At 41.7% G+C, this 22,758-nt stretch overlaps 1 protein-coding gene across 4 annotated transcripts in view; it reads right to left on the reverse strand.

Annotated features, from left to right (window-relative positions):
• The window catches only part of klhl29 (kelch-like family member 29), a 321,705-nt gene that overhangs the window by 142,245 nt on the left and 156,702 nt on the right, over positions 1-22,758 (reverse strand). For all 4 annotated transcript variants that reach the window (XM_084736948.1, XM_084736949.1, XM_084736950.1 and 1 more), the window contains 2 exons: positions 18,732-18,879; positions 11,983-12,531 (listed from right to left, as the gene is read on the reverse strand). In XM_084736948.1, the coding sequence (XP_084593074.1) occupies positions 11,983-12,531; positions 18,732-18,879 (697 nt within the window). The remainder of the gene's footprint in view (positions 1-11,982; positions 12,532-18,731; positions 18,880-22,758) is intronic.

Consider the following 22,758-nt stretch of genomic DNA (forward strand, 5'->3'; position numbering starts at 1 on the left):
TGATGTCACCAGTGCAGCTTAAGATAAATGTCACATCTTCCCCTGAAGACAATGTGTGTTTACTGGGTAACTTTGTGAAAGTCAGAGCAGCCCAAGCAGAAAGGTTAGTGGTGGGGTTAGGTTGTATGTGGGAGTCTTCTCAGCAGACTGCACACCTGAGATGAGCTCCCGGAGCCTACAGTGGAGTCAGGCGAGTAATCTTTGCATTTCATCAGATTTTCTTTTCTCTCTCCTTTCTCTCGTTCCTCCGCCTCCTCTCCTCCTTTCCATCTGCCTCTCTCTTTCTCTATCTCTCTCTGGGGATAGAAAACAATCTATTAGACGACTGGACTGGCCCACAAATTCTGATTGTGTCCACCATGCTCCAATGCTTATGTATTGCAGCCGTGTCCTTGCAAAGTTGTAATATAAAGTTTAAATCTCTAATACAACGCTTTTTATCCCGCACTCCACCAAGCTGCACTACATGAGAAAACAATGTCTGTATCTGAGAGGGGAGAGCGGGCACAATGACTACTGTAGCAGAATTATGATAATAATCAACACTATAATTCAGAGCTGCAGCCTCTAGCAACAAAACACATTCTGCAAACTTAATAGGGCAATAGCATATTGCTGTTTTGGCATCTCAGTGTGTTCTATCTTGCTGCTAAGGAAGACTTTAAGTCTATCAAGCTTACACATTGCACCACTAGCCTACAAAAACCTCTTGATTGCAATTCAGGCCATTATCATTTGTCTAAGTCAGATAAGAATTATATATCTTCACATGCTAAGCCTGTTGCTCTGCTCAAAGTCTGTGGAATAATGAGTTGGAAAGGAGAGGGGGGGGGCGTTCTGGCTAATGTCTGGTCCTGTCATTAGTATTTATTAGATGCCCTGCATGCATTTAAAAGTTTCTGAGTAAGGAGAAAGTTTGACTATGCACTCAGATAAGTGAGCACACCGTGAACATTAGCAAGCTAATACTGCTGAACTTCTCTTGGATTTTTTTGCTGAGATGTTGCGGCGCATCTGCTGCTGTTTTGGATACCGAGTTCCCTCCCTGTTGCAATTACGCCTTCTCATTAGCGAGAAACATCCGCTATTGACTGGCTTCCTGGTAACATCTGCTGTGTTTACACTCGGCCTCATTGATAATGCATTACTGCCTTTTTCATGGCTGATGTGCGGAATAACACATCGACATTTGACTTGTGGCAATTAATCCTGTCATATCAGATAGTCTCTGACACGAGGTGCTTGAGATTCAGGCCCATTTGAGGTGTAACCTCCATTCACTTTGACACTACTTTACACACGAATCAATTTGCTCCCACATAACTGAGGGCAGTGGACGTTTCATGTAGGCAAATGGCACTGTTCCAGTGCGAGACCTCTCCCGAATACTCAATGCATGATACTACAGCTCAGAGCAACACAGTGTCACACTTCATCACAAATCCAGGCAACACATTTACTCTGTGCGTGTACTCTATAATCTGGCATGCGACCCAGAAATACATGAGAAGATTAAAATGAGGCTCTAAATTTTCTTTAAAAAATTTAGAGCCTCGTAACTAAGTGCATTTTGCTCAAGTACTGTACTGTGCAGCTTATAAAAAATGAATCATTGTTACAGATTAAACTATCAGCAGAACATACAGTGTTCACCTCATTTCACCTCGACCGTACACTGTAAAACAGTGTTCCCCAGCCTTTTTTTCAACTGAAATACGCCCACAGTCCTATCACATGAACTCAAATACCTTTTACATTTCAACAATGTGTCCATTACCTTCAACTTGCTATTTCAACTAGCATTTAGCACTTACTTTTAGTCAGCATTTTAACCATTTATCTATTATACACACACTATATATATTATTATCTATTACAGCTATTTCAAGATTTTATCCATTACCTTTTCCTTTCTATTTCAACCATTTATCCATTAAGTTTATCAAATTTCTTTTCAGCATGCTAGCTATTATATCCTACTTTTCAGCAGTTCACAGCTATACTTTTTTATATAGTTTAAATACATTTTACCCACACTGTACTTTTATTCAAATAGAAATATAAGTATGACTTTTACCTACATAATGGAAATTTTTTTATCTTCTTACTTTTACTTCTGCCTCCACTAAAAACTGACTTAAAAGTACAGAAACAATTGGTATCAAATTAAAACCATATTTTGCAGTTGCTTATATGCTTTGTTGTATAATATATGTTCAGAGTGCCCCACTTAAAGACAAAGAGAAAGGAATCTATTGTAAGAACTGCAGATAGACACCTTAAGTTGCAACCCCTACCTGTCTATAATAGAAAAGAAAAAGTGTGAGAACAGACTTGATCATGAATAAAGCAAGCAATCTGAAATCCTCCAGTGTTTATTTAACAATAAACAAAAAAAAAGCAAACCGACTGACCCGAGAGGGCATAAGAAACAAGTCTTATTTTCTGTTTTTTCTTTCATCACGGCTCTGACAGATAGGACCTTGAAAATATTAAGTGCTTACAATTGTCAACCAGCTAGCTGAGGCTCTGGACAAAAAGTGCAGACTTTTTGTGCAGGTAATAAAGCAAAACAGACAGTCTGATTGGGCGTTTCAAATGAAAACAGCCATCTGAAACTTGCTTGCAGCTGTCAGAGGCAAATGAGCAATCTGGGATAACTGGGCTGTTTTTTTCCCCTCTTTAATCCTTTATTCTCTTAAATTTTCCACTGCCACTTTGCTAACCAAGGCATTACCGGGCTAAAAAAAAACCCCAAAAAACAGGGTATTAGAGAAATAGCTAACAATGGCAGGATCAATGGAGAGGAAAAATCAGGGAGGAGGAGGAGAGAAAAGTTGGAAAGGTACGGAACAGGTGGGAGGTGCTGTAAGGAAGGAAGATGCAGGGAGGCAAGAAAAGAGGGGAAGTGGAAAAAAGCAGAGGCTATAAGTGGCTATGGGAAGCAGGTGGATGTTAGGATGGTGGAGGGAAGTGGAGGGGGGGGTGGCAGAGAGGATGCTGAGACACAACAGCATGGGAGGGATGATGCCGGGAGTGGGAGTGGAGCGGACTGAAAGAAACAGACAGACAATTGCAGTGAAGAGGACAGGTGGGGAGGAGAGTATAGGTTGAGGAGAGAGTGGAGGAGGGAGAGAGGCGTGGATACGGTGCCCCCTCTAGCGTGGCAGGGAGCCGGGCGGCACGCTCCTCGGCTGCACCGCATCTGTGATTATGCATGTAGGAGCCGGGGCTGTCAGGCTCCAGGTCCTGCGACTGCAGCCGCCACTGAGCTTTATCTTGAAATCCCCGTGATTAATGAAGCCGGCGCCGCGTTCTGCATGGAGGAGGTGGACGAGGAATGATCAATCTTAATGAGCTATCCGCCGTCCCTATATTAACTGTGGGGGGATATAATGTATGGGGCTCCTGGCGGGGCTCCTCTCCTTTAAAATACGATAACGAGGGAGAGAAAGAACGAGGTCGAGCAGCTTTCCTTCCTCTGCTTATGACATGCTGCCACTGCTCACCTCACGTTTCCTCTCCTCTCCCCAACCCCTCCCTCCCTCCTTCTTCTTCTTTTTTTGCTCCCTCCTGAGAGCTGGAGCTCTACTAGACACAGTTAGACATCTCAATGGAGAGCAAAGTTAAAGACACAATGTCAGGTAGCTGCTCGGTTACATCTAAAATGAGATGTTTGAGTCAATATCATTCACATGTGCTGTAGAAGCCCCTTATGGACTCTTATGCCAAGGTTACTCATAAGCATATCGCCACGGTGCTGCCCATGTTCATTTAAGAGAATTACCTGCACACACTCAGTCCACAGTGATTGGAATAAATTTCAATCTCATTAATAATTTGCAACATTCTCAGCTCTTGTGAACTCCACATCGGTTTCCACTAGAATTAAAGAAACGCTATAAGAGAGAAAACTCTTTAAAATCCATGCATTTCATATTCCAAGTTAAGCCTGTTTTGGAATCATAATAACCCTAGTTCTGCTTTAGCTAATCCTGATGTGGATAGCTTTAAGATAATCGCCCAGCACAACACCGCAGTGACTTTAATTAATTTACCACTGCTTATTCCGCAAGACGCTGATCCGAGTCAGCATATTGGAAATTGAAGAAAAACCCTACAACTCTAACGCCAGATTCAGTATTATATTTGTCACACTGAAAGAAGGCGTACTTTTGTGTAATTTGCAGTGAGGATGTAGTGGAGATCCTCTGCACTCCATCAAGTGAAAAGAGAGACAGAGGCAGAGGGAGAGAAAGGAAAAGGGGAGGGTTTAATGAATGTGCTTGCTGTGATTAATGGTCTCAGTGCGGCTATCACAAACTGGCTGTGTTTTTAATAACTGGTTTGAACGGCCTGTCATGCTAGCAGTATATTCCTGTGGTTGAATCAAAATGAATATTTTTGCATCAGTAACAATACTGATAATATTGTGTGCTTTATGTCTGCTCAATAACTGTAGCTACTTTTGTCAATAGACAAATATCTCTGAGGTGAAAGATATATAATCTGTACAACACTTTCAGATATGAAACCTCCTTATCAAACCCATTAACATACAACCCCGATTCGAAAAAAGTTGGGACGCTGTGCAAAACGTACAGGAAAACAGAATGAAGTGATTTGCAAACCCTTTTCTACCTATATTCAGATATGACAGTTAATGTTCAAATCTGTAACTTAATTGTTTTTTGTAAATATCACTCATTCTGAATTTGATGCCTGCAACAGTAACCAAACTTTTCAACATGTGCAGAATGTGTCTTGGCATTGAAAAAGCAGGGACATCCCTGAAAAACATGTCATCTGGATGGCAGCACGTTGCTCCAAAACCTGCACGTACCTTTCAGCATTAATAAGGCCGTTGCAGATGTGACAGTTACCCATCATTCCATGGGAAGTAACACGCCCCCCCTATTACTACAGATGCAGGCTTTTGAACTTTTCTCTGGTAACAATCTGGATGGTCCTTCACCACTTTAGTCCAGAGGACACAACGTTCATGATTGCCAAAAACAATCTGAAATGTGGACTCGTCACACCACAGCACACTTCTCCCCTTTGCATCAGTCCATCTCAGATGAGCTCGGCCTCAGAGAAGTCAGTGCGATTTCATTTTTGTTTGAATAGAGTCTTGACTTGCATTTGTAGATGCAGCAACAAACTGTGTTTACTGGAAACAGTTTTCCAAAGTGTTCCCGAGCACATATAATATCCTTTACACAATTACGTGGATTTTTAAAGGAGTTTTTTAATGCAGTGCAGCCAGAGGGACCGCCGGTCACGGACAGTCCATGTTTTCAGGCTTGCCGCTTACATACAGAGATTTCTCCGGATTCTCTGAATCTTTTAATATAATGTATTGTAGATAGTGAAATACATTCCTTGCAGTTGCACTTGTGTTGAGAAACATTTTTAAATTGTTGGATTATTTGCTTCCAGTTTTTCACAAAGTGGTGAACCTTGCCCCATCCTTGCTTTGAATGACTGAGCCTGCCAAGGATGCCTCTTTCATATCCAGTGATGATACTATCACCTGTTACTAATTAACCTGTTAAACTGCAGAATTTTCAAAAATGGTGGGTTTTTTTTAGCTTTTTACAACTTTCCCTGGTTTTTGTTGCTTCTGTCATTTTTTTTTTTTTGGAACATGTTGTGGGCATCAAATTCAGAATGCATTAAATCTTGTCTTTGTATTATATTTAATGGAATATCAGCCTTAAAGTATTTGAAAATCATTGCATCTTTTTTACATTTGGCACAACATCCAAACAATTTTGTTACTGGGTTGTAAAAACTCAGTAACAAGGTAACAACCCAATGAAAAAAGCATGTTGATTACAAAATAACCTTTGATGAGGGATGATAGGCTAAGTGTCAAGAAAAGAACCAGCTATCTCCTTTAAACAAACAGCCCTGGCACACACAGCTGGGTCTTGTAAACAGTCACTATCTCACTAATTTGGTGATGTATAATTTCCTCACTTAGTGCCAATATCAGCACAATAATGTGCAAAGAACCAATAGGCCAGTGGACAGTATTGCTGCAGTGCCAATATGCTCTGTCCAAAGGTAAACAAAAATGAATGCATAATTAAAATCTTATTGAGGCCAAAGTTTGAATAAGACAGATAAGGCAGATGAAATGGTCACAGAAGAGGAAAGGTGAGCTGGCGCTGGATGTGAGGCTGCGCTGCTCCCCCTGTAGCAAAGTAAAACACTGATCTTAACTCAGCAAGGCATCTTAATTGCATTCACTAGCAGCACCAGAGCTGCTCGGTCCCCAGATGATGGCTGATGTGAGCTGACTGGAAGATGAACTTCCTGGGCAGGGAGGAGGAGGCTGGGTGTTGCTGGATTTGTGTGACGGTGGAGGACTACGTCTAGTGTTTCGTGCTTGTGTGCATCAATGCATGTGAACATCTGTGTGCACGTGTGTGTCTCTGCAGATGTGTGAGTGTGTGAGAAAGAGAGAAGAGAACCGGACCGGTAAAGGTCAGTGAGGTGGAAGGAAGCGTTAAAATCATGTTTGACATGAGAAAAGAGGCGAGGAGCCTTGGCACATGCTTGGTACGGCAGCGGGTGGCCCGACAGATCTGTCTGTGACCCCAAACTTCAATCTCGACTGAAGCTCCCAGTGCACGCTGTGACTGCGCTTCATCTGCTCCTTATTTTTCGCCGTTTGGCTACAAAAACACCATCGCCTTGAGCGTCACAGCGTGCCACTCGACCACAACGCAGCTACCAAAAGTCGTCTCAGTTCTCGCTTCACGCTAAGCTGGGAAAACAATATCAAAAACATCATTTGAGTGGCTGGTTTAGGTAACAGCGGTAACCTTTAAAACAGGCTCGGATATGTGGAAATAATAACTTCCTTCTGATATTAATGTGCTTTTCAGGCGTGAGCTGTGTTTTAAATGGTGCTCAATCACGTTTGCAGTGAGCAGCTCCGTCCCTGCTGAGCTCGGCACTAGCTTCTCCTGGCTGATATTCATCAAGACAGCCGTCATTTAATGACTTGGTCAATAGACACACACTGACTCGGCTCTCAGCATCTGCCGCTCTCTCATGTTCACCCTCTCTCTGAATCTATCTCTTCTTCCCTCGCATCCCCTTGCGTCCTGTTTTCTTTTTTTTTTTTTACTGTCCCTTTTAACAACAATGTCAGTCGTCTCGTATTCCCACATTTTGCAGAATGTGCTGACAGCTGTGATTGCTGCAGCTCGAGCTACAGATGTGGATAGATTATTTGAGTGTTGGAAAAGCTCGGCAAGATTTTGTTTTTATCTGCAGTTGAGGGAAACAAAGAAGAGACGATAAAAGCTGAGCCGGGAGTGGGTGGTGTGAAGGAAATTAACAATAGGTAAGAAGGTGTGGAGTTTGATTTGTACACTTTGACAGGCAGGTATTATGAAATGCCCTGCTGCGGATGGAGAAACCAGGCAGGCAGATCACAGCCTGGTGACTGGCATATCTCAGTAGGTGATGAGGTTAAAGCTGCCTTCAAGCTGCTCCACGTGAATCTTCACACACACATAGGCACACAAACATATGGCATTTACACAGACATATACAAACACACACACGACTGTAAACAGAAATACAGACAACACGCAGACAGACACACACACAGACACACACCCACAGCGCGAGGAGCACACAGTTGTTGATGTGCCCACTGATGCAGAGCGAAGACAAATTGCTCCCTTTGAAGGCAAAGCCAAATCAAACACGGAGTGTGATTTCTGTCACTGTGGTGTTTGGCTTTAAGGCTGTGAGGCTGACATCTGACAAAACATCCATGCAGTCACACCCAAGAAGTTGTGCACGCGTGCCGCCGCACACACATTCGTGCGTACACAAAGATACACACGCAGAGGCCCGTTGTGCAGCTGGATTAAGGAGGAAGAGCTCTGTCAGCTCCTCCAAGATCCAGGCCTTTGCCATCAAAAAGCCACAAAACCTCCTCTGCACATCAACGCTTACAAGCATTGTGTCTTGGGGCTAAAGCTTTTTTTCCCTCCTGAATGCGGCAACACAATCACTTAAGTAGTGGCTTTAGTGTTTAAACTGTTTGTCCAATAATCACTTCGGAAAACCCTCTGACGTGAGGTGCATGACTAAAATTCCACCACTGCGAGTAAACAACCGAGCATAGTCTCTTTTAATTTAAATGACCAGTGGAAAAGTAAAGACGTTCTCCAAAGTTGATGCTTGAATTTCACTGTTGTTGTCGAAACCACCTAAACTGAGACCAAGTCATGTCCAAGACCAGAATGTATCGCGACTTTGAAGTCAAGACCAACTAGGAGAGACAAGGGACGAAAGTATAGGGGGCAGTTGGAACATGGAACTTTGTTCAGTTTGTACGATTTATCCAACCATAACTTTCATTCTGCACCTGTGTTACTTTCACCCTCATAGACAGGGGCAAAAGTAGCAATGTACAACATCAAATTCCAGTCTGATTGCATCCGACTCATTTATCCAACATTTTAGAAAACAGCTGGTGTTGGTAGAGAACGTGTATGTTACACGCATCTCTGTGCAAAGAGGGTAAATACAAAAAAATTATACTTTTGTCCCTGCTGTCACATCTCTAGCTCTGAGGGAGTGAGGGAATGGTGCCTTTGTCGGAGCTGACTTTAGCTAACACTGATGTAAAGCAACTGTATATTATTAGCTACATAGCTTGTCATTGTTTATAACAAGCAAAAGCATAACCAGCTTTGCTAGCTTCACTTACACTTATCCTACCTTTCTCTATGCTTTCTTTCTAAGTGCAAATAAAGGTTTGACATGTTCCCAGCCATCTAGGTAAGTGCTGCGAGGCACAATTCACACACTGCTGTGTTTTCTTTTGGATGCTGTTTTGCAAATTAACTCTTTGTGGATTAGGCAGCCAAATTTTATTACAGAACATTTGTCTGACATCTCCTCCAAACAGACACACCTTTGCTTTTCACTTTCTTGGAGTAAGTGTGAAGAGGGGTGAGAGCCGGTGACGGTAATGACAATTTTGAATTAAAAATGAAGAAAGTTATTGGTTGCATTTGAAGCAGGAATTTCTACATCAAATCACAGTAATGATGTTAACAGATAAATCAAACAACGCACACTCTGGTCTTGACTAGTCGTGAAATAAAATTCAAATTCCTCTTTGCCTGAGACAGAGACCAGACTAAGTAAAAATGTGATCTATTTCCAAATAAAACCAACACTTTCAAAAAGTGGACTTGAGACGAAGGCTGATCTCAAATACTACAACACTACTAGTACATTTAGTTGGGATACATCATTTTTTGTTCTCTCAGGATGATAACAGCTATTTGAGTTAAGTCTTCCATACGTCACTTAGTGGCACAGTATGAGTTTGGACACCTCATTTATTAAATTTTTTGGCTTGTACCCCAGAAGACCTGACTACGTTCCCCCTGTATGAGTAAACTACTCTCCAGTTTGTGCGTGTGCACCAGCTGTACATGAGAGTATTTGTTGTACTTTAGCAATAAAAATTTCTTGAGGACAAAATAGAGCCTGTGTGGGTTTGTGAGCAGCAAAAGAACAAGAAATACAGCACGCCTGTATTTCTAGACCTACTTTTATGCCAGATGTCTGTGTGTAACCCACAATCTGTGCACCGAGATGAGATTTGCCAACCCTCTTATCCTCACCTCAGCCATTAGAGGGCTGCAAAAACACTGAACTCTAACCTGTAGCTGCTTCTTTTTTTGTTCAAAAACTATTTTGTTTTTCCTCTAAGCAGAAAAAGAACAGAGTACCAACAGCAGGTCCAACATAACTGTAACGGAATCGAGCCAGAACGGCCAGGTCACGAGGGCTGACCCTCCATATTTCACCACTATGGTGCTACAGCAGGACAGTGGCTCCCCTTGCCACATTGATATGCAGTGTTAATTGATTTAAAACAGAATGAGTGAGACCTGCAGGGGCTTGGGACTTGTGACCTCTCCGACCGAGCAGGACAGCAGAGGGACGGGGCGAGTCAAAAAAAAAGAGACAGAAGTGACGGACAGAGATAATCAGAAAGACAGAGAGGCACAGACTGAACGACAGCAGTGGGCAGAGACTGAGGGGCAGGGCGGCCGGGGTGGCGTTGTTGTGATTACAGCAGCAAAGTTAAGTGTTCCTGACAGCAGAGAGCTCTGCTGTGCCACTCCGGAGGCTGCTGAAGAGGCATCACGGCTGCTAATTTACTGCTGCTCGACGTTTTACCTATTTCCGCTGTCCTTGTGACATTACCCTAATGACATGCCTACTAATGTCTCTTCAATGCCTAGCCGAGATGGAAAAATAGCTAAAATGGTTGAGGAGATGTAATATTCAAGTGCCTCTATTTGCAGTTTGACCTTAATAGGTGCCTATACAAGATTTGAGCTGTGTTTCATGTCTGGAAATTGACACAGGGATATTTTACCTTTGAAATACAGCAGTTCGCATAACATCACTCAGTGGCTGTCTGTGGGGTAGGGGTACCCCAGAGGACATTTTGTTCACTAAAAGAGCACCCTAGAGGGCACTTTAGCAACTTTTGTCCACTAGAAGGGCATTTTATAGGGCACTTTACTACATTTTGTCCACTAGAAGACAACCCAAAGAGGCCTCTTTTAATCACATATTATCATTATCATAGGAGCATCCAAAGGGGGTGCTTTTACACCATTTTTTCGACCATGGGGGCACCAGAGGGGGTGATAACCCCCCTTCCCGCCCTCCCTTGAGTCTACAACTGACATGAATCACATCAACAGTGTTTCCGCCACCAAATCCAAAAATCCTACAGTGTTTTCCTGCGCTGTGGAGTAGATCTGTACATAAACTGTAATTCCAATTAAACTCTAGCCTCTCAGGCCTGTTAGGAGAGGGTCAATAAATTTTGACATCTGCACAGTTAATGGATCACGACAGTCTATTCAACACAGAAGTTAAGAAGCTCTCATTCGATAGAGGCCGGACTAAGCCGACGAGCCCGTCTAATTATCCATTTCCAATTCTACCTGCAGTCTCATTTCAATGTATTGCAGGCAGTCCCCCAAAATAATTGCTTTTTTGCAATCTACAAGTTCATTTGCACACATTTTATTGATCAAAATGAGTCAGGAAAAAGAAAACAATCTAAACCTAAATTAAAAGCTTCATTAAATGTGAAAATTGGTCGGGGAATTGCGAACATCTGTTTCTAGCGCCCTGCGTCATAAACTCCAAGGTTAAACCAAACACCAATTTACGGCTTGCAGACTCAGGCATGAGTCGGAAGGCTGTGAAACACCTTCAAAAACCCAGTGCAAGTCAACAAGGCTTCAAACGATTTCGAGAGAGATGTGAGGGCAGGGACTGAAAGCTCCCTTCCTGCCTTGTATTTAGTAGGCCTTGTGAGTATTGCAACCGAAAAGCAGTGGAAAGACAAACCTGACACACTTTTAACCAATTTCAGAGCACAACAGTAGGGATGCTGCTGTTGTGTAGCAGTTTGAGATCAGTACGACGTGTTCTTCTTCCCAAAGAATCCTCTACAGGCGGTATTACAGGATTTTAGATGCAGTCATCTCAGCGCTGCTTTAGGTGCACCTCCATTGCCTGCGACCTTGGAACAGCTTTGAAGTGAATTGGCTCTGGTTGCAAGTTGTATTTTAACAGGCCCTTGCTTGAGTGTTTGCAGTCTTGTTTATGACTGCTGGCATCCAAAACTGCTCTGGTATACAGACAGAGGGCAGAGGCCTGTGCGTTTCATTCCAGTATGGCCCCACATAAGGGGAGGTCACAAGGAATAGAGAGCTAAGAGTACACTGATTTAATACCTAACACCTCCTTGGCTTACGTTCGCTTCTGAGCTCGGTTTGCCAGCTGAGCAGCTTTGATTTAGCCTTTTAAAGTTAATCGTGACAGGTACCATATCTGAAAGGAAGAAAAATAAAACATCCGCCTGTGCAGAGTGGATCAGCGGAGGCTCTCTGTGCTTACCTTTGGGATGTCCCGGGTCACTGAACTCGTACTTCCCCATCCCAACTGTTCGCAGCATTTGCAGCCCGTTAGGACCGTCCTGATTGTCAGCAGCTGTGGGCTGGGACTGCACTGCCGCCGCCGCCGCTGCTGCTGCCGCTGCTGCCTGTCCGTTAGTCAGAGGCAGGGCGGGAGGCTGAATGAGGCCTGGGTGAGAGGTTAAGTGGCCGTTGCCCATCACGCTGTGAGGGTTTGGATGAACCACCTGGTTGGCTTGGGCAGTGAGGGCGGACGGTGCGACCGTGGGCTGAGCGGAGGGGTACGGAGGCTGGCTGGGCATGCTCAGCACCATAGAGGGCGGCTGCTGGGTCGACTGTGGCGTCAGCTGGAAGTGGGCGGTCATGAGAGGGTGTTGCGGGGGCACTGGTGTCTGGATGGATGGGGTTACTCCTATGATGGGTGACTGTGCGGTCACGCTGTGGCTGTAGGAAGGCGGCTGGGGGAGGGCGTAAGTGTGGGGGAGGAGGCTGGGCTGACTCACAGCGGCTACTGATGAAGCCCAGGTCGGACCTATGAATAAACAGACAGAAAGAAAAAAGACAGTTTTTAACTTTTAAATTGGAGTAACTGTCATTGTGTGTGTTCTGTTTTTTAATGTAGAGTGTTTGCTTGGTATTCCCTTGAAAATGAGAGGTTCATCTTGATATAATAGACTTTAAAAAATAATCCTAGTTTTAAATCATCAATCAGTGTTTTTTACAGATTTTTTAACCCTGGTGTTTCTTGCACTTCATTCTATAGTCTTTTATTTATCAATTTTACAAATTATTGCAAATTTCAGTAATATTTTATTTGAAGGGGTGTGCATAAGAAGTCATTACATTGTCATAACCATGAGAGTTTACGATTTCATTTGGTCGCTAATGTTGTTTAAGATGTCTTTGTTATGACAACTTGACTTTAACCAAGACAACATAACCTGTCAATGTCTTTGTCATAACAACTTGATTTTATCAAACTTAAATACTCTTAGCTTTATGTGTTAACATTGCATTGTACTGTCATATGTGATTGGTTTTGACACTGGCTATAATAGGACCATTATAAGTTTGTCATGAATGTTTTCCTTGACATCAAGTAAAGTGGTACATTTTGGACTTGTTATAAAGATGTCATTAAGTTTTACTACAATGTCAAATGCCTTTGTAACAATATCATGAATAATGTCCTGGATGTCAGGTAAAATAGTGCCATTTGGACTTGTCATAAAGATGTTATTAAATATTATAAGGGCAGTTTGACTACAGAGTATAGTAACAAGGTGATTCAGTTCATAGAGTTAGCTGAGGGACAACTAACGGTTAACTAGCTGTTAATAAAGTAGGCTAATCATTGTCTGCTGTTATCTGTAGCTGGTGTTAGCTAGTTAGCTCAGTTACCCATGGAGCTAGCCACCTAATTAGCTGACTCAGCTCTGGGAGAAGCCAAACCTGGCAAGAAAACCGCCTTGGTACTGTATTCCCTGTTGTCAAACTGTCCTTTTTATTTATTGTTGTTTATTTTTTATTCTTGTCTGTGTTGTTTTAATTTTGCTATGTGAAGCACTTTAACTTTTTGAAAGTTCAAACGAACTGTTTCTTTTCTTTTTACAGTGTAAAAGCGTGATATACCAGGCTGACTTAAAATTTTAAGTGGACTTAATTTGAAGATAAAAGGGGAGGCATTTTTGAGGTAATGGTTCAAAACAAATATCTTTTTTTAATTTCAGTTCAGTTGTAGTTGAGAAAACATGTTCACAGTGTTTTCATTAATGTGAAAACAAGCAACCACGACTGAACTTCCAGTCTGTTAGAGACACAGCAAGTATTATAAAAAAGAAGGGTCTGGGGATTGCTTTAACTCTAACACAATGCATGCTGGAAAGTCTGCTAATATGCTGATCATGTTTCTTTAGAAACATAATTTAACGAGTTGATTGAACTTTGTACAGTACATTCATTCAACTTATCATTTCAAGTTAAAAGACTTCAAGTTAGAATAACTCATGTTTCTAAATTCTCAAGGTAAATACCAGAAATGTTATGTTTAGACAACTTGAATAAATAAATATTGTACATTAAAATTAAGTTAATGAGAAAACATTTGTGGATTCGACTAAATTCTAGTATGATGTTGTTTTACAGTGTGCACCACAACAACCAAGTAAAAAAAAGCTAGTGTATACTGTTAAGCGCATTTGTGGTGTTTTGGTAAGATGGAGGCAAAGCTAAAAAACACAAACGGAGTGGTGATTTTAAGTCTGGCATCAGATGATCAAATAGAAACAGAAAACAGCAAGAGAAGACAGATTCCAGCTTGAGCCTGTTCCTCTCAACACCACAACTGTCAGTGTGCCGCTCCGCTTCAGTCCAAGTTTGTTTTTGACTCGAGACTTAATATCAAAAGCAAAATATTTGACAGGTGACGTTCAGGATCGGCGCCCAAGATCAACACTATGATGTGATTAAGAGATTTATTTTGCTACAAGATGAACAAATGCTTTTCTGAATGTGAAAGCATACATGCTCAGTGCATGCGGCAGTCAACGTTATTATCTGTGTAGGAGTCTGTGTTTACCCAGACACTCGGAGCCAATCATTTCTCTACCCTGAGGCGTTAGATGCTGAGGCTGTGCTGGGAAGATGCAGCCATATCGGGCCTGAACGCCGCCTCCCACCCCCCCTCCCTCACTCACTCGTTCGCTCCTACTCCCTCATCTCTAGCTCCTCCTGCCATGGTCCAAGCTCCAAAAATAGCCTAGCAGTCTGCCAAGGGGCCAAAGGCTAAATCACAGCATGCAAAAAGCTAAAGAAAAGAAAAAAGGAGCCCACATTATTCATGATACTAGCCCTGCTGATATAATAGTCTGGGCAGAGAGGGATGGAGAGGGAGGGTGAGATAAAGACAGACAGTGAGGAGAAAAGGAAGAAAGAGGAGAGGGTGGGAACAGAAGACTCCAGAGGAGAGACCAGTTCCGTTCATAATTCACATGTCATTGAGCTAATCGGCACCCAACACTGTATTTCATTTCCTTTCTTTTGTGGCTCATGTTGATAAAAGGATTCTAATCTAATGAGATAGTATAAAAAACTCCACATCTTATAAAGTTTCAAGGTTTTAATGGAGTGACAGCATTGATAAGAATTTGATATATATCGTAACTTTTCTGGTCCTTTGCCACATCTTCAACCTTTTACCAGAAAACTACTCTTCTAGAAATAAAGATGCTAACTTAAACTATAAAGGGTTCTTTAGTTTGTCCCCACAGGATAATCTTTTCTGGTTCCTGTTAGAGGCTTTTATGAATGTTCCACTCGGAAGCCCTAGAACCCTAGAAGAAGAGAGTTCTACCTAGAACTCAACAGAATTAAAAGGTTATACCCAGATCCACCTGTGAGAGGTATCACACAGAACCCTCTGTTTTATCCAGAACCCTTCCACCCTCTGAGGGTGTTAACAAGAACCCACCCACAAGTTTCTGCCAAGAACCTTTTTATGTTAAAGGGTTTCATCTAGAATACACTTAGACAGTTCTACCTAGAGCCCAGACAGAAAGGGCTACACCTAGACCATCTGTGAAAGGTATCACCCAGAGCCCGGTATGAGAGGTTCTACAGAAAAACCTTTACGGTGTAATGGTTCCACCCAGAAACCCGGGGTTCTGTCCAAAACCTTTCCGCAATCTAAAGCTGCAAACCCACCCACGTTTATTCTGCCAATAATCTTTTTATATTCTGTTGGTTTTATCTCGAACCCACCCAAGGGAGCTCTGCCAAGAACCTTTATATATTTCAAGGGTTTTATCAAGGATACACTCACATATTCTATCGATTATTTTTTCAATTAGTCTAACAATTATTTATAATTATAAGAATTAATTTACCATATCAAAAACGTATCTCATTAATATTTCAAACACAGACACATAAAGCACATTAAAATAATGATGTAGTGGCATATTTTAAAATCGGTCTAATTTTCACCCTATTTAATAGACTTCATGTCAGATGCCTGATCAGAAAAACACTTGATCTGAAATCAAGAGGAGCCATGATGCTAATTAATTTAATCACTAATCACTGTGTCAACCCTTCACTGAACTGGACAATCAGTATTTTGACTTAAAAACTGATTATGGCATGAAGTTATTGAATCACTGGAGTCATATGCAGGTAAGATGATCACTGGCAGTGTGTTTTTGCATCAATGTGAGCCAAAGAAAATACTTTTTGTCACTTTTCTGCCAACTGAAATGAATTACAGATAGCCTGTAACTTTAGTTTAAGCCATTACTGTCTCACATGTGGCTGATAAAGTGAACAGAAAGTACAAAACAGCAGAATAACAGTAAAATGGTGCCTGGTGTAAAGGTAACAGCAGCGGTGCAGACATCACTTTTAACGTGGGGGTGATGAAACATCTAGAAAATCTACCTTGAGTGACTTCTACTAACAGAAAATGTTGATAATGCTCATGTCAAGTTTGGGTGCTGACAGAATGTTAACAGGATGATGGTGCAGTTTTTTGTTTTTTGTTTTTTTCAGTTGTTTTTAGTCCAAGGGGTTTTTTTGTAAACCACAATCAGGGGGTTCTATGGTGAACCTTTTATATTCCAAGGGTTTTAGCTAGAACCCACCAAGCGGGATCTACCAGGAACCTTTTCATACTCTGAGCGTCTATCTGGAACACGTTGGGCCCTTTCCCACCAAGGATTTTGACAATCTTTGAAGAACTCTGTCTTCTAAAAAGTGCTCTTTGGGTGAAACTGGAAACCTTCAACAGAGCCCTTGACCAACCATTTCTTCAAAAAAGGGTTTTTCAGAAGCAAATGCTTCTGGGTAACCTCATTCCTTCAGGAAGAAGCCTTATTTCTAACAGTGTATATAAGTCACTAGGCAAATCATTTCATTATCATGACCCAACACTGACCTACATTTATAAGCACTGCCTGCAGAATGAAGTGTATCATTAATAGTAAATGTATTAAATGGTTGTGATTGCTTTCTTGTAGCTCAGGATTAAGATTTGAAGTGCTACATTCCCTTTCAAAACTTCACTTATTTTTTTAAATTATTTATTTGACAATTTGCTTAAGTCCAAAGGATGGCATCAAAAAAGGACTATTTTTGTACAAAGAAAGTAAAGTTGAATCAAAACTTCTTTTTTTTTTTCAAAGGCAAACTTTCTTTAACAGACACAACAGTGAAGTTTCTGTTGAAAGAAACCGTTGATTAATTCTGGCACAGTTGGCAGAGAACTTTCTGGCAACACAGTTCAGTGAAGTGTGGAGAGGAGCTGGCTTCGTTGCAAACGCCAGTCACAGTTTGGAATAGCGCACACACGCGAATCAATATGCAACACTATGCTCGGATTTGAGTGTCATATGTGACAGCGTGCTAGGTCGGTGACATCTCACTCTCCTCACGCTTCACTCCAAGCTGTGGTGTGGGTGTGGAAGCTGCGGTGGTGGTGGTGGTGGTTGGGGGGGGGGGGGGGGGGCATGGGGAAGAAGCCTCGTTCAGTTACACACAATAATAAGACCCCCAGAGCTTCATGGCCAATCAAGCCACAACCCTCAATGCACAGCAGGAGGCTACAGCAGAGGGTGGGGGGGGGCACCACTGCAATAGGCAAGAAACAGAGCTTCATAGTCTCCTATCACAACTGCATCCTCCCATTGCTGGAGCACCTCGAATGGTTTTTCTGCTACAGAAACATTCCTCTTGGGTAACTGATCAAGCTGATTAATATTTAATGTACGAACCAATCTATATGTAAGATATGCGAATTATAATTAGGATTCAAGCTGTACAGGCAGTAGCAGGGGCTGAGCCATGTTTGGAGCATAATGTTGTGCCACCACAGAGTAGCAGCTGTCTACAATCTGAATTTGTTGAGCTGGAATTTCCACTGGAATGAGCTCCGTGCCAGTATTATTCTTAAATGAGACACATTTGTGATGAGCAGGAGGCAGAGGCCAGCGGAGCAATGGAAGGAAATTAACTGCTCGAGGGCAGAGCCATTCTGGGTGAGTTCATTACAATAAGAGTAAAAAACTTCAACGTTGGCTTAACTCGTTAATTTCGGGTCTGTGCGCTGCGCCACGATGCCACTATTGCTCTGTTTTAAAGGGGCATGAACAGAATAAGGTCGACATCTAAATTAGACCTGGTGGAGATCATTTGGAGGACTTTCAGAGGCTCACTACACAGCTTTAATTTAGACTAAATCAGCTTCAGTTAGTGACACAATAACATGAACAAGGACAATAAAATGAGAGCACAATGAAAGTGGCTGGAGGGCTTGTAAAGGTGCAATATGCATTTTCTCTCTTTTCATAAACTTCTTGATATTACACTGACATTTCTCTAATTTTATGCATAATGAAGCGAGTTTATGTAAAGATGTTTTTTGTGGGTGTTAATTATGCATGATTGTGTATGTAAAGTATGCATGTTGTGAAGGAAAGCATGTATTTTATGTAGGGCAAGGCAGTCAAGATGTCTCATTAGCATTGGATGCCGGTGGAGCTGGCCAGAGCCGTCTGGGGTGTAGCACGCAAGTGTATGTGGACTGTGTACATGCATACATCTGCTGTGTGCAGGCGTAGCGATGATGTAAAGCTTACATCACTGTAAACTCACATCAGGTAGGACCGGTGGATGTGTGAATGTGTCTGTCAAGTGTGTATGCATGAGTGTATGTAAATGTTAATGTGTGTGATTCATTACCTGCGGGCTCGCTGTCTCGATGTTGCTTGGCAGGAGGCTCATCTGTATCCCAGGGTGTGAGCTGGTTGATGGGCGTCTGTCCCCACCTCACCCCCGGAGCAAGCAGCAGTCCTGGGGTCTGGTTGTCTCCAGGAGACAGGCCGGAGACCTGCAGGACAGCAATGACAAATAACGTCAATGACTGGAGCATCACATGACAAAAATCCGAAGAAATCCACGACAAATACAACATCCTGCACTGTAGAAATAAAATATTCGTATTAACTTAAAAATTTAATATCTGGGCAGATAAACTTAGAAAATCATGCTTGCAGCATTTTCATTATTGTAAAATCAACCGCCCATAACTTATCTAAAAGTGTAGGGTAGACCGGGGACAGTTGCAACAGGGCACAGTTCCAACAAGTCTTATTCCTCCAATCAGAAACAAACTAGACTGAAGATTCATAATGCACATGCTCCGTTAGAACCTCTCCCGACCAGGAGGACAGAAGACACATTCAAAATCTGCTGATGCATTAAAAAAAAAAAAGATTTTGGAGGTATGGTTGTCATGAGCTAAATTTTTGTCAAACCGTGCTGACCTTTGTATGAATTATACTGACTCAAATCTTCCTCAGTTTGAAGTACTGTTTTGTTTACTTCAGAGTGACATGTGTGTGACGTGTTTTGGTCAACGTGTCTGGCTAGCACATGATGTTCTTTCATGGTTAAGACAAAAAGTTTTTGAAACTGTCCCTAAGCTGAGCAGCAATATTAAAATAAACACAACAGTATTTAGTCTCACTGAAAAATAGAGATGTACTGTATGAAATTTGATGTATTTCTAATATGTTGCAACCAGCCGCAGAGTTGTGGTCACTTGACTTCATCCTTTCAAACAAATATTGTGAACAATAAGATAATCATCTTTGAATAGTATGGAGTAATAAAGACTTGGTTGGTCTAGTCCAAACAGTTTGTGCAACTGGGAGAAATGTAAAAAGCATTGCAACTGTACCAAGTCTAACCAATTAGACACACAGCAAGTTTCCAATATGTATGTTTTCTTCAAACTATAAAAAAGAAAAAAGAGTTTTAACTCTTCTTAATTAGTGACTGCAGGGAAGTCTGCAAATATGCTGATCATGTTTCTTTAGAAACTTAATTTAATGAGTTGATTAAACTCTGTACAGCTCATTCATTCAACTCATCACTTCAAGTCAAAACAAGTTAGAAGAACTCGTTTCTAAGTGTTCTAAAAATGAATGCTAGAAATTTTTTGTTTAATTAACTTGAATGAATAAAATTTTTACATTACATTAATGAGAAAAGATTCCACTAAATTCCTGTGTGTTTTTTACAGTGTGATCTTTGAATCCCATCCAGCACAGTAATGACCCTAAAATCAATTTGATCAACAGCTATGATTTAAATACAATATTTCATTTTATAGCTTGAATGAAAAACGGCACAAATCACAGCCATCAAACAGTTTTTTAAGGTCTTGAAGTGAGTCGTGATGATGAAGCATGGCGTACAATTAGCCGTAAGTGAGTGCTGATTACAGCCTATATATAATGGGAACAAGGGAAATAAAATCTTGTTCATGGCCTCAAGAGTCTTTGCAGAAAGACCAATGTTTCTGTTTTTATATACTAATAACAATTAACTTTTCAGTGTGGGCTACATTCAAATTCAGATCTGTACTCCTGAGACTGTGTATATCTTAATTTTGCAATGAATTAAACATTGTGTTCAGTCAAGTGAGATAATAGAATTCTGAACACAAATATGACAAATAGAGTAAATAGAAAGAAATCCTTTTGCGGGGATGAGAGAAAAGAAAAATGTAATTTCAAAGTAAATGAAAACCTAGGTGACAATGTGTGTATGGGGGGTAAATCCAAAGCAACTTCACCAAGCCAAACTAAGAATTCCCTAAGCCTTTCTTTGCACCCACATCTCTAATATTTTGCTCTTATAGGGGAGTAAGAAATGTTATCAGGCAAGCCCAGGCTGATGAAAACACAGGGTCAATCACCACTGGACCCCTAAGCAATATTCGCCTCTCCCTATCTGCAGTTTGGACGCTCAGGCTGACAACCAGGCAGGGAGAGGGCAGAGCCGAGCCTGATTCCCCTGCTCGCCCCAGCCAGCCTCCCGAGTTAATAGAAAAGACCTGGTCACCAGGCCCCTCCTGCGTCCTTCCCGGCTGATCCCCTCCATCCCTCAATTCCATTATCCTCGCTGACCCGCCGTCCACTTCATCAAGCACGCCATCATGCATTCCAACAGCTGTGTCGACAAAGCCCCGACGGAGCGCGGGGCTGACCACACCGCGACAAACATGCAGTCCAAACAATTTGGTGGTTCACAGTGAATTAATGTGCAGCTTTACATATTGGATCGATCAAATTCCAGGACAATTCATCCTCTCTGCTTTAAGACAGATTTATCACCACTTTACACTTAGACTTCAACACTTAAAGACATTAAAGCTCCTGCACAGAACTTTGACATTTAGTTGATTTTGGAGGCCCCTGTGTGCAGAAGTGCGAGTGTTTCCACTGTAATAACCGCAGAATATACATCATAACATCAAAAATAAAAGATCTAAATAAAAACCTCCTGCTTCTTTTTAATTGGATAACGTACTACTCACTGTAACTGTGGCTGGAAAACTGTCCGTGGACTCATTTTGTCTGATTTCACGGAGAATCCGGCCTGGTGGCAGTCATTAAGAGTGTCTGTATAGAACTAGCCAATCTTCTCGTGGATGGTCTTGTTATCTTATGTAGGTCATATAGAGGCACCAGTAATGAGTAATTGAGACTATAACCAGCTAAAAATTCCTAATGGTAGCTTTAAGGGTCAGTTTCACAAACAGTTCTTAGATTAAACCAGGAGTAGGCCTTAATCTGTAGTAGTAAAACCAGGACATTTAAGTAGCTTTCATGATGTGCCTTAAATTTGGCTTAGTTATTCTGAGGCTATGGCATCCTGGAGTGAGGTAAGTAACTAATGGTGCTCACAAAAACCCTGAATGGAATACAAAACACCAGGAGTGGTGTGAATCTCGAGGCAAAACATGGGCACAAGCAAAACGAATTAATCCAAAAAACATTGGTGAGGACTAAAAAAATGCTATAAAAACAAATTGTGCCAAATCATCTAGTTATATAAAGCTACCAGGAGTTTTTAACTGATTATGAAACAGTCTCAGTTTATTACAGATATGACCTACATAATCATAGACGAGAAGATCAGCTATTTCTGTTAATGCCAGCCAACTCGTACAGTTTCCAGGCAAAGGTAAAACTTTCAAACACTGTTGCTTATGTCCACAGGGGCCTCCAAACTCAACAGCATATGAAAGTTGCATGTAGTAGCTTTAAAGTAAAAACCATGCTCATGGCTGGCCTCTGTAATGCATCTTGGTTTTCATTTAAATCTGGGCTGCCCAAAGTGGAGCCCTTAGACCAAAGTTGGCCTGTCTAAAGGTTAAATTATAATACAAATCTCAATTTATGCTGTTTTATTTTTATGAAGTAAAAATGCTCATTAATAGGCATCCTGGTAGCTCACATGCTAAAATGTGCCCCGTGTACCAACTAAGGTTGGGGTCCTTATTGCAGCAGCCCATGGCCCTTTGCTGCATGTCATCCCCAAGCTCTCACACCTTCCCTGTCAATCATCCCCTGTCCTGTCCAGTGAAGATAAAACAACAACAAAAAAAACAACAACGTGACAGTGATACTTTGTGCAGAAAATCAGTTAGTTACAGGCACTGAAGGGATCTGAGCACCAGTATGCATTTAAACTATGCAATACAACACACATCAAAATAGGTGTTTTTATTTTTGGCCCATGGCCCACCAAGAACTTGAATATTACATTGATTTTGGAGGCCCCTGTGGACAAAAGTGGTAATGTGTCCCAACCACAAGGTATAAATAAAATGATCTAAATACAAATCTCCTTCTTTTTAACAGGCTATCATACGAGTCACTGTAGCTTTGCCTGTGAAAATGTAAACACAGGCTTG

The sequence above is a fragment of the Lutjanus erythropterus genome, chromosome 15 (genome assembly GCF_056507025.1).
Source record: "Lutjanus erythropterus isolate fLutEry1 chromosome 15, fLutEry1.hap2, whole genome shotgun sequence".
Classification (NCBI taxonomy): Eukaryota; Metazoa; Chordata; class Actinopteri; order Lutjaniformes; family Lutjanidae; genus Lutjanus; species Lutjanus erythropterus.